The sequence below is a fragment of the Quercus lobata genome, chromosome 2, assembly GCF_001633185.2.
Source record: "Quercus lobata isolate SW786 chromosome 2, ValleyOak3.0 Primary Assembly, whole genome shotgun sequence".
NCBI lineage: Eukaryota > Viridiplantae > Streptophyta > Magnoliopsida > Fagales > Fagaceae > Quercus > Quercus lobata.
This window is the reverse complement of record NC_044905.1, coordinates 39,060,330-39,077,976: the sequence shown is the minus strand read 5'-3', so window position 1 is coordinate 39,077,976 and position 17,647 is coordinate 39,060,330. Positions and strand designations below refer to the sequence as shown.

The 17,647-nt window shown below is 34.5% G+C and overlaps 1 protein-coding gene across 4 annotated transcripts; it reads left to right on the top strand.

Moving 5' to 3' along the window:
- LOC115975549 lies at window positions 1-17,001 on the top strand. 4 transcript variants are annotated; one of them, XR_004088130.1, is made up of 14 exons: window positions 1-103; window positions 179-244; window positions 729-794; window positions 926-1,001; window positions 4,047-4,124; window positions 7,934-8,031; window positions 8,919-8,992; window positions 11,420-11,507; window positions 11,608-11,765; window positions 12,025-12,067; window positions 15,270-15,335; window positions 15,768-15,845; window positions 16,455-16,629; window positions 16,719-17,001. XR_004088130.1 is itself a non-coding variant. In XM_031096368.1 (13 exons), exons 1-13 carry the CDS (start codon window positions 5-7, stop codon window positions 16,557-16,559), a joined length of 1,095 nt encoding a protein of 364 aa, XP_030952228.1. In that variant the 5' UTR covers window positions 1-4; the 3' UTR covers window positions 16,560-17,001. The 4 variants fall into 4 exon arrangements, 3 of the variants coding, with proteins under 3 accessions (XP_030952228.1, XP_030952230.1, XP_030952229.1); XM_031096368.1 differs by having other exon boundaries at window positions 16,455-17,001; XM_031096370.1 differs by lacking the exons at window positions 16,455-16,629; window positions 16,719-17,001 and adding an exon at window positions 16,243-16,448.
- The last annotated feature ends 646 nt before the right edge of the window (window positions 17,002-17,647 follow it).

Below are 17,647 nucleotides of genomic sequence, written 5' to 3'. Positions count from 1 at the left end.
AGAGATGGTGGAGGCGAGAAGTTTGAGGAAGGCGGTGGTGCCGTCCACACTCATTCAGAATCCATCTCCCGGAAACATACAGCCCACTCGTCTCGCCCTACATGTACACATTCTCTTTCTCTCTCTTTCTCTGTTTTGAAAAAAAAAGAAAAATAATTGAGTTCCAATCCTTGCCCAGGTTAGCAAGGACGGTTCTTCTTGTTGGGCTTACATCGCCTCCGGTTCCCACATTTACAAACTCCAGGTACATACCACTTACTCTCTCCACATCTATCTAATCTATCTCTGTTTATATACATATTCCTACCTACATCTTTTGCTCAACCCATCAACTGTTGTGTGCATTTAAAATCTAATTGATTGTGATTGTGTTATGTGCACTTCATATATAAAACATGTTTCTTTTATTTATTTATTTATTAAAAAGGGATACAAACAAAAGACCCATAATTTTTTTTAGTATAAGAAGTGATTGATACTGTTAAATAGGAAATCAAATTCAATGACAAAATCAAAGAAATAAAATTAAAACTTGCATTACAAGTACAAAACAGAAAACGAGGAATGGTTGCAGCACAGAATAGCAAAGACCACAAGTCCGGTTGCTTGTTTGTCATAAGCATTAATTTGATGTTTTACTTCTTCTTCTTTTTTTTTTTTTTTTTGATGCATTCCAAAATAATTTCTTTTGTTTGACGTGACAAGTGGGGTAATAATTTTTTTTTTAGATATCTCTGGAAGATTCTTTGGTAAACAAAGGGAAAGAAAGCCTCCTGATCCCTGGACAGGCACAGGTATGAAATCATGGGCTATTGTCCGTTAGCGTAGATTCTTGATCCTGTTTGACACTTGGAAATGAGAACTCTATATCTGCTACTCTATTATTCATCTATTAACCCGTCATCTATGATCTTCCTTCTTGAAGGTTATGGACTCTTTCTTAGTCAACCGCTGTCCTCATCGTTCAGAAATCCAGAGTATAGTGCTTACAGAAACTGAGAGTAAGTGGCTGTTGCATTGGCAATTGGATTTTGCTTGCTAGGTGCCTAGGCCACAGCTGATGAAATGTAGTTCTAAAGCATAAATTTGTATTAATGCAATGTTGCAATGTGGTTAGGTGTTTCCCAAGTTATGTTTGTTTATTTTTTATTTTTAGTTTTTAAACACAATGTTGCTGGCAGATGGATATAATGCTATGCTTTTGGAATAAAAATATACCCATGAAGGTGTAGCGTAGTGGTTGGAGGCTTGGGATGGTCTATAGACCTAGACGTCCTGGGTTTGATCCCCAGTAGGAATTCCCTTAGATTACCTAATACACACTTTTGGTGGGTGGGATCATGTATCCATGGTTTACTCCCTAGGGGTGGGTCCAAAGGACCCTGCCTTGGTAAGGTTTCACATCAAAAAAAGAAAAGAAGCTTTTGGAATAAAATTATGTTTACTCTTAGACCTGATGACAAGTTCTAAGTGTGATTGAGTCTTTGTAAGAACTTTGTGGATGATCAAATTATCGGAATCTGTTTTTCTGATAAATAAAAATAAGAGCCTTTGTCTTTTCATGTTGTTATTTTCCATTTTGGTTTATTAAATTCTTTTTGGGTAAATATTATAAACAAAGTTGCTTGGAGTTTGCAGGGTTAATTTGCTTTGTGGCAATCTGTCGATTAAACAGCTTCATTTTCACTGTATGGTGCAATTTCAGTTGGAATGTTTCATCCTCACAAATGAGATTTTAGGGAATGTTTGGAATGTTGTATAAAAAAGAGTAAGAATTGGAACAAATATTACAAGGAATGAAATTGTAATTCTTATTCATTTATTTGGTTCCCATAGTGGAATAGAAACCAGAATTAAGAAAATTTATCTTATAGTATTATTATAAAATTATGCATATTATTGAAAAATTTTCAAACGATGGTTGAAGTAAGAACACATTGTAACAGTTTTACTTCAAAAAGTATAGTTTTTTATTTTATTTTTATTTGTAATAGGTTATGATCTGTTTAATTTAATTGTAATGATGTAATATTTTTGTAATTAATGAGGTTTGCTACAAACAGCACCTCCTCCCCTTGTAGGAGCACGACAGAGGGTAAGATTGTGGGTTCAAGACCCACACCTGCATGTGTAACTTACTAATAAAAACAAATGTAACTAAATATCAAGAAATGTATAATTTAATATACAATAATATGAAAATAAATGATCTTTTAGGGTATGTTTGGGACAGAGGGGGATGGGGGGAGAGGGGAGGTTGGTTGGAATGTATCCTGATGATCTTAACTTTTCTACTTTGTCTCCATATCCCTCCATCCAAACTTAAGGTTAGAATAATAAATCTATAATTTATGATTATAACTATATTTAAATTTACTTCTTAGTCTCATTTCTATTTGTATTCCATTGTTAATCATAACTCATAAAAATTATCAAATTAATTTTCCATTTTATCAATTTAACTATTCATTAGTTTTAGGAATACCTATTTCCACCTCTCTGACAAGGAATATTTATTCCCCATTAACAGCTATATTGCAAGAATAAGCACAACCAAAAGAACAAATAAATATTTAACAAGACTAGCTATTCCATTGCAAGTTCTATTTTGCATAGCAACTGTGCAGTTGATTTTTTAAAACTAACTTCATTTTCTTCTTTGAACTTGTTGGAGTTCTTAGATGTTTTGAATTATAGATGTTATATTAGTATTTGGGTGTTTTCTATTGTATTGTTTGTGTTTAACGATTGTGCCCCTTATTTTGTGTGTGTGTGTATGTTTAATTAAATTTATTTCTTATATTAAAAAAAAGAAGCTAGATACATTGCAGCCCAAGGGTATGATATAATGTGGTTATATTATTATTTATCCACATTCGTCTTGGTATAATAAATTGGCTTGCTACTGGATAAAAGAAGATTATTTGGGTGAACTATAAATTTTTAATTCAAAATTTGAGAAATAGGGGTCTTCTCTCTCCCTCTGTGTGTGTGTGTGTGGTGTATGAAATTTAAATTGACTTGGTTGATTCAGGTTAATGGTTTGAAGTATAAAATTGAGGAACTAAACAAAAAAGAAATGGAAAATTAAGGAATAGATGCTTAAGATGGAGAAAGGACATCTTTGAAGCCGTGATGACACCACAAAATTTTGCTTTTGAGAAGTATGTAATTTAAATGTTATCCAACTCTATATCTACTTCCAAACTTCAAACGTATTAAGTTTATGATAAATTTTTGAGAAGGTGCTGTTATTGGAATTATTAAAAACATAGTGGGGAAATTTTCCATAATTTTATTCTGCCCCCTGCTAAGCTAGACAAAGAAAAAGTTATCTTAAAAACATCCGGCCCAACAATGACCGATTCTAACTTCACCGTCTCATATCTTTTGATATTCTTAAGATGTTAGTTGGGTTTAGCAGGTCACCTGGAACATTGGTGGGTCCATACCTCTAATTGGATCCTGAATGAACATTTTGAAGTTATAATCAAGTCTGAATAAGGTTTAGTTCTTTCTTTCTACTAGAAACTGTTGAATGTTATGCAACACTGATGTGGGTTGTTTTGACAATAATTCGTCTCAAATGTATGCTTCTAAAGTTGGACAGCTGAGTAGCATTTGCGGTGTGTTAGACAATTTTTTTCTTGTTTCTGTAAGATCATCCTATTTATGCTTTCCTCATTTGGCAATACTTTGCATTCTTCGCATTAAAGTTCATGATTATAGATGTGTATAGAAAAACATGATTGCATTGTAGAAATTGAGCACTAGACTTTATGCATGTCTTTTTTATCAATTGGGTTAGATTTATCAAAATTTATGGTTGGGGAAAGTGGAAAGGCTTTGGTGGTTCCAAATACCTATATAAATGAATGAAATCTTTAAAATGTAGTCCATTTGATCAAGGTACTAATGATATTATTCCCAGATAATGTTATAGCAACTTTCATAGTTTTATTATTTTCTACTGTTTGTTTCAGGATTCTTAATGTGGTAGCCGGTCTTGACATTCATAACTAATTAACCAGATTTGATATTTTCAGGCACTGACTACTTGATGTTGGGAAGTGTAGATTCCTATGGTCACCTCATTGTATCTAAACTAGATACTACTGGTAAAGGTAGATTTTTCTTTATATTAATTATCATGATGTTGTTATTTCTTTTAATAAGCTTTGATTGTAAACTTTGCAGCATTGTATCATTTTAATTGAAAGTTTAAGAATTGTGGCAGTGGTTTTCCTTGAAATTTACCAGTGGGATGATTCTCTCTCTCTTTGATAAATTGGTGTGCCTGCATTGCCTAACCCAGAAGTAAGTTGAAATATCTAGCTTCTTGGAAGGTAGGTAAACTTGATTGATCACTGATGGCAACCTAGCAGTGGTGGTGAATACAGGCCGTTTGAGACCTTCCTCAAGTAGTTTCCACCTCTTCCAATGAGCTAACTAAAGAGCTCCCCCCCCCCTTCTCACTTTTCATTCAATCATTCTTTCTTTGTGTCTGTATTTTGTAAGTGATTTGGGCCTAATATACCATTTATGTGCCTCGGGTTTCTTCAAATCTTGCTAGTTTATGTTCAATTAATATGATGCTAGAAGTTCGGGCCATAACAGGGGTGGGGAGCTTCACAAAGAAGGGGTTTTAACACTTCATCTGTGATGCTGTGGTTGTTGTCCTAGAATTTGAGGGGTTTAAACAGTCCAGTAAATGTATGGTGGTGAAATAATGGTGAAAGAAATGCATTATAGTGTGCTTGCAAGAAACTAAAATTGATGACATGACATAGGAAAAATTGGGTAAATTGTCTATGTGTGGTTTTGGTGGGTTTAGGATTAGGAGAATATGTTAATTTAGAGTTTAGAATTGTTGAATAAATGGTTTTAGGGTTGTGGTAGGAATTAAAAGAAGGTTCGATGAGTTAATTGATGGCTATTTGTTAGAAGACTTGGGATTTTGATACTATGTGAGTGGTTTGCAGTCTGAATGATGACTGACTTGGAAGAACCCTACGTGAGGAGTTTGGGGGCATATCATGAAAGTGTCTTGGCTTGTGTACTTTAATGCTATAAGATTCCCAAGTGAAAGGGTTGGATGTGTTAGATACAGTCCAATATGACAGAATTTAGTGATTTTATTTCAAATTAGAACTTAATTGATCTACCCTTAGAGGAAGGGATGTACATTTGGTTGATCAAGTCTTAGTGTCATTGGAGCATTATCCCAATGTGATTTGGTGACTTTTTCCAAGGCCTGTGTCTAATCATAGCTCAATCTTATTATTTTATTAGGGTCATAGCTTGATCTTATTGGAAATTATTGGACTGCTGAGAGCTGGGAAGCACGGACATGGCAAATTGTCTGCTGTGTCCGTGTCATACGCGTACACGACACGGGATATTCTTGGGACATGGCTACACGCGTGTCCCAGCTGTATTTTATTTTATGTATTTTTTAAATAATCGGATACGGCCCAGATACTTCCAGGACACGACTGAGATACTGCCGGGACATGCCTGCAAAAAAAAAAAAAAAGACTTACTAACCCAGCCCATCACAAATCTTCTTCCTCTTCTTCTTCGTCTTCTTCTTCTCGCTCAGGAAGGACTGAATGCCAACAGCCAGATCTAAATTCATATTTCCCCCTTTTGCCCTTTTGTTTTGTGACTTTTGTCCGTGTGTGCTTAGGTTAGTTCAACTTCTTTTTAAAATTTTCTTTTATAAATTAACTTTTTATTATTCTTTTTTCATTATTTAGGTAGACAAAATTTTTTTTTTTTTGATAAGTATTATTTAGGTAGACAATAGATACATGCATATGTATATTCGCTGGACTTTAATATACTTACAAAAAGAATTTTTAACAATTATTTAAAAGCAAATAATATTTTTGTTATAATTTTTTTTTTTTTTGTAAGCTTTGAATATACACACACACACACACATATATATATGTATGTATGTATATATGTATGTACACGCATGTATCCTTGCTTTACTAGTGTCCTAATTTTTTAAAAATTACCTTGTCGCCGTATCCGCACCCGCACCCATACCCGTGCTCGTATCCATGCATGTGCTTCCTAGGCTAAGAGGAAAAGGAGCTCTTAAGTTTGAGAATATGTGGTTGAAGGCAGAAGGGTTTGTGGAGAAGGTGAAAAATTTGCAGAATAGTTATAATTTTAATGGGTCACCTAGTTATATACTGACTAGGAAACTAAAGGCCTTTTACAGAGGATTTGAAAAATTGGAACAAAATTGAATTTCAGGATGTTGGAGTTAATAAATATTTTTTTTTGATTGAATTTCAAAAGGCTTGGATAGAAAGAGGAAAGTGTGTATATTGTTTGAAGAAAGGGGCACATAGGGAAGGGTTGAAATCAAAGGTGGAAAGGTTGGCTTGTTGGAGAGATTTCTTGGTGGCAGAAATTGAGTGTTTTTGGGCTTAAAGAAGTCAGCAAGTTGCCTCTTATATTTATTATCCAAATAAAGGGACTACACTCACATCAAATGTCAGTCATTAGAGATTTCAACAATTGGAAATTGGAGTTGGTTGATTTGTTGTTGGATATGTTGTACTCTAGTATCCTGAAGAAAAAGGGCCTGATTGTTTGAGGTGGAAGTTAAATGGCAATGGTAGGTTTGATGTGTGCCTTTAAGAGGCCTTGTGAGGCATAAGTGCTTGCTTTGTTTGGCGCAGTTTCCTTGGACAAGCATTTACCAAGAAGGGTTGTGTTCTTTGTGTGGACAACAACTTGGGGAATGATTTTGACTTGTGATAATCTCATGAAGAAAGGAATCACTTTGGTTGATAGGTATTGCATGTGTCGGAGAAATGATGAGACTGGATCATCTGTTATTGCATATGCATTGTGGAATTTGTCTTTTGGGCGATTGGGGTTCAATTGGTTATATGGAGAAGTGTTGTTGATCTTTTATTGGGATGGAGGAATTGTTTTGGAAAATACTCTTCTTTAGTTTGGAATCTAATTCCCTTATGTGTGGTGAGTTTGGAGAGAGTGAAATCATTGGACTTTTGAAGATGAGAAAGCCTCATTGGTGAAATTAAAGTCGTCTTTACTAGAACATTATTTGATTGGTATTGGGTTTGGGGTCTAGTGATACTAATTCTAGCGTAGATTTTATTTTATTTTTGACAATTGTTACAATAAGTCAGGATTGGAGATTTGAACCCTAGTTCTCCTCATAAGAGAGACCAGGGAATGCGACTAAGCTGCAAAGGCCCTTGGTTATTGTAGATTTTGTTGATTTTCTTTGTTTTCGATTGTAATGCTCATTATTTTGTATCCTTTAGGCTATGTGTGGTTCTAGCCTGTTTGATGAGGCTAATTTGGAGGGAACGAAATACCCACACTTTTGAGGACGTTGAGAAATCTGCGGATTTTTTGAAGTCTTTGCTAGTTGGGACATTGTTTGGATGTTCTCGTACTTGGAGTTTTACACAATGTATTTCCATTTTTGATTTCGTGCATTCTATCTTTGTTTGATTTATTTGTATTTGTTTCTAGTACATTCTGTTCATCATCGTGAACATGACGTACTTTTTTTTTAATGAAGATATCTGTTACCTATCAAAAAAAAAAAATTCCTGTGTACATGAGGTAGTTTCTATCTTTCAATAAAATTATTATTACATATAAAAAAAAATTGGTTTCATGAAAGTCATTAGAACTCTTTCAGCCCTTTTTAATGCATTTGTGGATTTGCTTAATGCATCTTGCCCCTTTTCCTTGGGCACTGCTAAATTTTCAGGTTTGAGGGACACATATGTCATGCTGCAAATTGAATTGGAATAGATAAACTATATGTAAAGTAGTTGTTTTCCTGCTGGCTTCCACTTTGTTTTCATTTCTGGATTTGTTCTTTTAAATGGTAGAAGTGACTTATTTGTAATACTGCTGAAATTTCCAGATGCTAATAGGCTGACATATTCAGTATTGCCACAAGATGGTGGTGTTGGTGAAGGCAGTTGGGCAGGGCTTTGCTTCAGTCCAAGTCAATTGTCTATGGTACCTTGTTTCTCTAGTTAACTCATATCATTTTAAAGACGCTTAATCTGGTATACATCAGTATCTCTCAGATGCATATCCGTGAGTCAGTTAGCAGGAGCTGGAACTGCTGAAGCTGAAATTTGTTGGAATATTAAGTCATGTTCCCTCTATTCTTCCTGATTAAACTAATTTACATTTTAATGGTTTACCATATGAGAAGAGATTTTAAGTTTAGCATGTTGCATGTCAATGGGTAAAATTGTGCTGACCTACTTATATGTTTTAGAGAAGGCTAGAACTAATATATCTTTTTTTATATAATGTGGGGTTTTTCACCTTAGTAGATTCCATTCAGGGTATGCAATAATACTTCTTTAGCTTCTTTCCAGTGGAAAAATTCACCTGGAAAGTAGTGTGGTATCATTGGGAAAATTTTGTTAATTGCTTATATTGTGTTTTCCCTATAAGTCAATTGGAAACATGTCTGTCACTCAAGTCATAAATTGTTTTCTTTCCATTTGTCATCCAAACAATAATTTAAATGAATTTGGGTCAACCTTTGACTAAATAAATTACACTATTGGATTTCTTTGTTGAGGATCCATAGCCAATCTCAAAAAATTGGGATGAAAGCTTTTTTGTTGTTGTATTGGACCAGTTATGCTAGTTAAAGTAGATTATTGCCAATCTAGAGCAATTGGAAATTTATAGGATAGGTCAAGACTAAAATAATTCCCTTAAATAAAGTGAAGAAATAGAAGTAAAAAAGAGATCACGTTATTTTTTCTAGTGATTAGTTTTTGAACATTGAGCTCCATTTCTACCCTAAAAATTGTATGTGCGCTTCTTGTTCTTTTCCACCCTATATTAGGGCATCTCTGTTGTGCTGACTGGTCTCATTCCAGGCTGCTGTGGCACGTAGCTTCTGCAAAACAGTTGATGTTTATGACCAGGATATCCATGTCAGAACTTTACATACGTAAGTGACATGTACGGTATTTATTTTCTCTATTGCTGTCTTTTGATGAAGGATTTTGGGTTGGATTTTAGTCAAAGTGTTAATTTGGGAATTTCCAATTTTGATTTTCCTTGTTTGGGTTAACAAAAGAGTTTTATTTTAAAAAACTCCATGGATTTTTGAATTTGGATTTTCATGCATCTAAATTTTGTTTTCAAATTCCATGCAAGAAGTTTTCATAGTAAAAATTCTACCAACATTATTATCTCATACAACTCATTACTCTTCACACTATAACCACCACTGTTTTTGCCACCACCATCTCAACCACACCTCGTTGTTGTCGCCACAACCACTAATATTGGTTGCACCTTCCCATCATCACCATTGGCTTCACCAATACCTTCATCACCAACAATGCCACTCCACCACAACCACCATGCATTGTGCAACTACCATTCTACCATTATCACCACCACCTATTGTTATTATCACTACCACACACCTCCCCTATTATGACCATTGCTACCATCATTGTCACAACCAAGGTTATTAGGATCAGGAATCAGATCATAGGATCATACAATTTTACTAGGCCAAAACGACTTGGATCGAAATAGGATCATGTATTTTTCAGGATCACGTGTTGGATCAATAGGATCGTGTAGGATCAGATTGATCCTATGAAGAACGATCATACTAAAAACCCAAACTTGCTTTGGGTTGGCTTAAAAAAAAAAAAAAACAGCAGCCCAATCAACCCAATGAATATAAATAGCCCAATAGGCCCTAGATAGTGTTGAAGTGTCAAAAATACCCCTATTTGAACTAAAAATATAAAAAATTCCTCACTTTAAATTAAAAAATTATTCCCTAAATCCCTATAAACTATAATCAACCTGAAGACGTTCCCTCCCTACTCTTAGATCCTTAAAATCAAACCTTAGGAACTAATTGTTGAAGACATTGAAGGCAATTGGGTTTGCAAACTAGTTGTCATTTGCAAACTTATTTTGGATTTTGAACTTGGAACTTAGAACTTTGAAAACATTTTCAAAATGTGTTGATAGTTATTTTGGCACTTGGTTACTAATTAAACATTTGGTGAGTTTTTTGGATACATAGTATTAAAGTTAAGTATATTTGTTTTGTTAGTATAGGCGCATCAATTGATGGTATAGAAATTACATCGTATTGATGCAAATATATATACACACACACACACACATTATGGATGAATTCATAATTTATGTGATTATTCAACATACAAAGTCACTAATAATGCGTTTTTTTTTTTTTCCCTAAAAAAGTACGATTCACGATCCAATTCTACGATCCAAGATCCCACCGTCTTCCCACGATCTTATATAGGATCCAGACTTTGACAACCTTGGTCACAACCACTACTAAGACACCACAGCGAACATCATGAAATAATTGTCACTACCATTACCATCATCATTGTGAATATTACAGTACTCTAATTTCTTAAATTTTTAATATACACATCCAAAAAACAAAAATTTAGATTGATGGGATTGAAATTCCAATATATTTAAATCATGAGTTTTAAAATTATGAATTTATCAAAATTTCAGCCAAATACAACCTAATAAATTTAGCATTGCTCACTATCCATGTGATTGCTTTACTTAAATGACATGCATCCTGATGACCAACCTATCAAAAAAAATATAATTGCATACCATTTCATAGGTTTTATTATTATTATTATTATTATCTTATTTTTTTGGGGGTGGGGGAGAGGAGGGTGGGGTATGCGATCAATATTAATATTTGAAATTTGATGCCTGGGCATTATATGATCTTGATAGTGTTCCATTCTAGGACTACTGTTGAATGGTAATGTTGATTTACTGTAGTGACACGAATGGTTAAAATTTATAGAAATAGAGATCTCTTGTTTTTACTCATTTTAATGTCATTTTATATCTAATTTTTATTCATAGCATATCAAATATTTGTTTTCTTGAGATTTATTGAGATGGTTTTAGTCCAGACATATGTAATTGCAGGCATTACTTTTGACTTCTGTCAGTTTCCTTCCTTCTATACTTTGTCACATTTTGAATGATGAATTTTGGAATATTGGGTTATATCAATAGATTTTGTATAATTCAAATTAAAAAGGAGGGCAGATATCCTTAGGAAGTTTATCTCTTCCTAGTTTTTCTATTTTAGATTACATCTCAATATTTAGTTGGATTCATTTCTGTTGTATGACCATAATCCTTGTGCATCTGTCCTGGTCTAAGTTTGCTTGGTGGTTTACTATGACCATAGCAGTACTCAATTATGAAGATCTTTAGTTCTTCAGAAAACTTGTTTGTATGATTTATTACCAAAGATTTATTTAGTTCCTTATATCAACAACTTGTGGATGTTTCTTCCTGGACATCATTCTTTATTGATGTTGCCACATTACAGACTCTGGTATCCCTCTTCATTGAACTTTATACAAAATCTATTTCATGGGAATGAAAGCTCTATATTAGCCATCACTGAAGGCTGCCAGGTGTGGACATTTTAATCTCTTCAATGTCTTGATGAGCTCTGTTCCTCTGTTCTTTATTTGCATATATTACATTGTGCTTGCTTTGGTGGTGTGACTGCAGCTGACTATATGGGACTTACGAATGAAAGAAAATGGTGGTTGTCTACACCGAATCTGTGGTTCCCCTGGTGATGTCTTTTATGCTGTCTGCGGTTCTTCAACTGGTAATGTTGCAGTTGGTGGGGCTGATCGTACTGTGACCATATTTGATCCTCGCAGGTTGGTCACCATTAAACTGTTCTAAATGCAAAATGGCATTGGTTGCCCATTCATTTTACTCTCTGTCAGAAGCACATGGTACATATTGATGATGTGGGGCACTTGCAGAGAATTTTTGTTCTGCATGTTAGAGTAAATGTTACTTTCACCTATGCTCCATTTGGTTGCCCAGAAGATTGATGAACAGAAATTGTAATGCTGAAGTTTTTCACCTTCCATAGAATGTGAATGTGATTTATCTTTTACATCTTGCATGTAGATGGTCAGCATTATCAAGATGGGTGCACTGCTCAAAATATGAGGTCAGTCAATATATTAAATGGCTTGTTCTTCCCTGGTCTTTATCATATTGTTTGGACCCTTTCCACAAAATTAATTGAATCAAACCTGTGGAACTGTTTTGAAGATATGATGAGGATTTTTTTATTTCTTAATAATTTTTGATTGGAATCAAGAACAATTCTATGATTTATTTTTTTATTTTTTATTTTTTTTACTCTATCTATTCTGTGGAGCCATATTTTGGGAGAAGCTTACTTGATTATGCAAGATGTTTTCCTCCATTATTTAAAAAAAAACTGTTGTGTTGTCAATGATTAAAACTGTATTTTTGAAGTTACAAATCAAAATGTATAGATCAAAGCTGTGAATACTTCATTGGATTTTTCACTTTGGGTAAATTGAACCCCCCCCCTTCCCAAAAAAAAAAAAAAAACTATTGGGTTTAGTTCAATCTCCCCCTATGGTACAAATTCGAGTATTGCTCCCTTGAGTGATCAATAATCTGCAAATTGTCCCTGCCATTACTCTTTTCTGTTAAATTCAAAATTTGGAAAATTCTATCTCCCCAACTCAAATCCCCCCTCCTTTCCATCCCATCATCTAGATCTGTCAGAGTGCTTGAACTGGCACCAAGTCTTGTCCCAGTGTGGACCAGGGTCTTGTTGCCATCATAGGTGGCTTCTTTCCATAGATTGACTTGCTTCAGGAGAGCTCGCCACAATTCTGATGTAATTGACATGATTATCATTCCCTTTAGCATGGTGGCTTGACAGAACTACTATACTAGCTGCTGGACCATAACAACCCAACTGATCCATAAATCAGGTTCTCTCTCCTCCCCTGGAGGCATGGCATGAGATTACTACTTGTCCTCTTTTTTCCGTGTGATGTGGACACATTACATGGGTCCAGGGTTTAACTGGGTACAAAGACACGATGCTTTGCAGAGTCTCATAAAAAAATGTATTTTTTGTTTCTTGTTGTCTTGGGGTTGTGAATCGAGAATGTTTTATCTATGTTGAACGGACACGCCAAATTTGGCCCAGTACCCATGTTGGACACATGTCAGACACGGGTATTGGTGAGACACACCTAAACAGAGTAACCAATGCGTACCAGGAGATTAAAAAAAAAAAAAATTATTCTAGGTATGTCCCAGACATGTTTGCGACACGGTAGCGACATGCCAGGTATGTCCCAGACACGGGATAGCGTGAAAAAAATCTTGATTTTTACACCTGGAACATTACTGACCATCGATAAAACTAAAAGCCTTCAGCCTCTCTCTCACTCTCTCAGCCTCCCTCTCATGTTTCCCTCTTGGTTTGCCCTCTCGCATTTCCCTCCAACGTAGATTGGTGACCAACGAAGCCCCTCCGACGTCAATGTCACTGAAGCTACACTGGTTAGTCTCTATCTCCCTCGCACCCTCTGTCCCTGAGTCTGGTGCTTGACCTAGGTTTTCTCTTCTTTCTTTTCTTTTTCTTTTTTTTTTGGTTTTCTGCGTTTGGGTTCTCTTTTTATTTATTTATTATTATTTATTTTTTTTTATTAAGAGTTTTGGTTTTCTCTCTTGCTTTTTACTTTCGTTGTGACCTGTTTGTTTAGCATTTGTAGTTGTGACCTTTTTTTTTTTTGGTTTATTTGTTTGTTTTGTTGTTTAGCTTAGCATTTGTAGTGACTTATTTTATTTGTTGTGAATTGCTAGCTGGCTGTGAGCAATTTGTCTATTTAGTATTTATTTAGTTGAAATATCATTAGGTAAGATAATTTGTTTGGTTATGTGTTATTGCTGTGATATAATTTTTATTTATTTATTAAATTGAAACTTTGTAGGTATAATTAGTACTGAAAAATTGATTGATAGGTTTTACTAATTTTAAAATTTAAAATAAATATAAATTATGTCCAAAAATAGTTAAAATATACCTAAAAATAAATATTATTTAATTTATTAATAGCTGTACCCCAGACGTGTCATACCCTAGTTTTTCAAGAAATGCCATACCCCCCGTACCTGTACTTGTATCGTGTCAGTGTCTGTGCAACATGCTTTTATGATCCGGGTATGTTTGTATTTGCTATGAAATTTGTAGGTTTGTCTTTATTTTAGGTCCTTTTGTATTTATATCTGGTGTTTAATACTCAAACCCTTTTGTTGGATTGCCTATTGCCTTATTTTTGTTTGTAGAAATTTGTGATAAGAGTGATAGAGAAAAGAGAGAGAAGAGAGAAGACATGTGAGTTTGTGTTTTGGCCTGATGGTCTACATCCACAGGACGAGCCTAAAGAGCTAAATTTTCCCATTCAGTTTTTCTTGATAATAATTACAATGAAATACATATTTATAATGGAGATTACACATAAAAGTCAATAATAATTTGAATTTGAATTGCTTATTGATTACGTAAATCCCATATTTCTCTCTAGCAATCAATCCCATGCTTTATTAATCAATCCTATTATATTCTCTGGCAATCCATGTCTCTAGATTTGATCTTCAATTATACTTTCCAACACTCCCCCTCTAGTTGTGCATTAATCTTTGATGAAATGTACAACATATAGAAATTGAATCCAAAGATTTCACTGATCCTACCTTTCCCAACCACCCCAACCCAATGCTTAATTATGTACCTAAGCCTTTATGGTACCTCATTTTTTTATATGGATTGAAAATGAGTACGTTTGAGAATCAGGAATGTTTTGATTCTTAAATAAGATTCAGAGGCTCATTAAGGTCATTCCTGTATAAATCTTTTTGGTGAAAGCTTGGAGTGTTATCTGATTTGGTTTGAAACTTACTCCTTTACTCCCTGAAAGATGAGTGTCAGATATCAGTTTCTTAACTGCAGATTCTCTTACAACCTCCCATGGCCAATTTATGTGTGATCATGCAAACTCACCTGTGTTGCTATTATTTTTTTGGAGCTGTCATTATTTCTTGGGGTGGAGACTGGAGAGGGGAGTTTTTTTGTTGGGGGGGGGGGGGGGGGGGGAAGAGGGGGTTTGGCCAAGCTTTTTGCTAGTTGGTTCACATATATGGATTAACTGTAAGAAATTTAGAATAGGCATGCAAACAGTTCACACCTGTTGTTCTTGCCAAGCTTAAGTAAATTTCTACTGTTTTTGGATCAAGCTACATAAGTTCCACAGATTTTCATGTTTTTTGGGATTGGATGTTGCAGCTAGAAATAACTTTTCTTCTCATTGTTACTGCAGATAACTGGGCTTGCTTTTTCATCAATTGACCCTGACCATATCTATATACAAGGGGTTGACTATGAGGTAAATGGTTTCAAAGATACCAGAGCTGAAATCATTTTTCTCTTCATTGCTCCTTTTGTTTGATACTTTCAACTTGGGATGAACTTTGCTTCTTATTACATCAAGTAGTTGTTTTGTTCTTTTGATCACCCAACCTATAATTCCATCTAATTAAGAGAATTGCCTGTTTATATAGTATAGACTGGTTGTGTTCTCATGTTTTTTGATAACAGAAATTGCTTTGAACTCAAATTTATAAAGGAAGCGTGATATGGTTTGTTTTATTTTATTTTTTATCAAAATTTTTTTTACAAGTGTATGAATGATTGATTTTTGGTTCCTTTTTACCATGTGGAACATCTTTAAGTAGAAAACTGGTCAAGTAACTTGTTAGCTCATGTGGTATTGATTTGCACCCAATCTCATGACAAAATAACAAATGTATTTTTGCAGGTTTTTTGTGGACAGTGGAAAGAAAACAAGAAGGTATTTTCCTATAGAGGAGACTCAAACTGGCTTGGGTTTTGCAAGGTACTTGGTTCTGAAATTCTCTGTGCTGGCTCACATGTGTTCATGTATGTTATGATAACTAAATATCATTCTTGCATCTTTCTAAAGGTTTGACCATATGCATGCAACTTAGTTTAAATTATCTTGTTGAGCAGATTATGTCCACATTTGATCTCCATTGATTTTTTATTTTTTAGAATCATCTCCATTGAAAATTGAATGAACAGATTTGAGGAATAGAACCAAAGCCATCTTTAAAGTGGTTGATTGGTTCTCATTCCTGAGGTTCATGTGTTAACTGTGTTATTTTCCCCTATTATGAGATTTGACATGAAAGTATATATCAACCAATATTTTGAAATTGAATGTCTGTGTTACAAAGAAATCTACTTACATACACAACGCTTTTTTCTTTAAGGGATGGGCATGTAGTATCGTGATACTCTGCACTTATTTCTCTGCCTGAGCAAAGTTAACAAGAATCAACCTTTTACTAGATTGGATCTATTAGCTGTGTAGGTCTGGATCAAATTAAGTTTCCCTTGTAGTCAATATAAGTGTAGCTTACTGTCATAATGCAAGAAAAATGCTGGTGTCAACTCAAACTATCACATTTAATCCATGTTGCAGTGCCCCAAAAGGGATGTTTTGGGCGGATGGTGTGACTCAGGTAGCATTTTTGTAGCTGATATTGTAGCTAAAGAGAGTGAAATCGTCAATGGTTATCCGGAGTAGTCAGTCTTTCTACACGTGTCAGTGTTACATGGATCCCACATCATGTCTGCAAGCAGTCACCTGTGCTCCAGTTAAGCTGTTTTTTTAGATAGTCCATAGTCCAAGCGACATATATATTATATGGTGTATATCTATTTGGCAATTTTGATTTTGACACAGAAACAGACGTACTTGTCAAGCTTTTCCACCACACAGCAAGGCTAAATGAGCTCTGATCTAGCAATGTGGTTTCTGCAGGTTGGATATTCTTCTCTTTCTTATGATTACTATAGAACTGACAATTGAAATGTCAAAATTGTAAAATTAAATTAATGGCTCATATAACTACGCCAGTTTTTTGCCTTCAGTTTTCATGATGGTCCAATCAGCAGAAATCTGTGTGTCTGGAGAAACTTGGGTTTCTTGTTTTAGTCTATAGAGTTTGTCCCCTGTTTAACTTTCATGTGGCACATGCTTATCTTCTGAGCTTCCAAGGCCCCAACACACGCAAAAACCAGTCTTCTAATGGTGGTTTGTTTATACCCGTGCTATTAATGGCAGCATTTATGTTCTTATTCATCAGCACACCCCCTCCCCCTCCCCCCCGGCGGGCTATAGGTTTCTCTCAAAACTCTTCAAACTCCTATATATTTTTATTGAATGTGAATTTTGAAAATCTGACCATTAGATTTCGTGTTCTTTATGTTTTTAACGTGCATGTCACATTTCGTGAAAATCAGATGTTATTTACTATTCAATCAATAAATTTATTTTTTATACATAATTTTAGATTACATAAATTTGAAATTTAAATATTCGATTGATGACATAGTTATTGATCTTTGATCTTTTTGAAATTTTGCAAGCATAGATGATATAATAAGAACTTACAGTCCAACAATTAGATTTTCAAAATTCACATCTAATAAAAAAATATTGGTAGAGTTTGAAGAGGTTCTCACCAAATTAGTTTGGAGAGAAATCTTCCCCCATCTATAATTTAATTTAACTATAGATTTATAAATGATTCAAAATTGATCCAAATATGATGTTTTAAATTGTCCAGATCAAATGTAACGCATTAAAATGTTAATGGGCCTCTAACTACC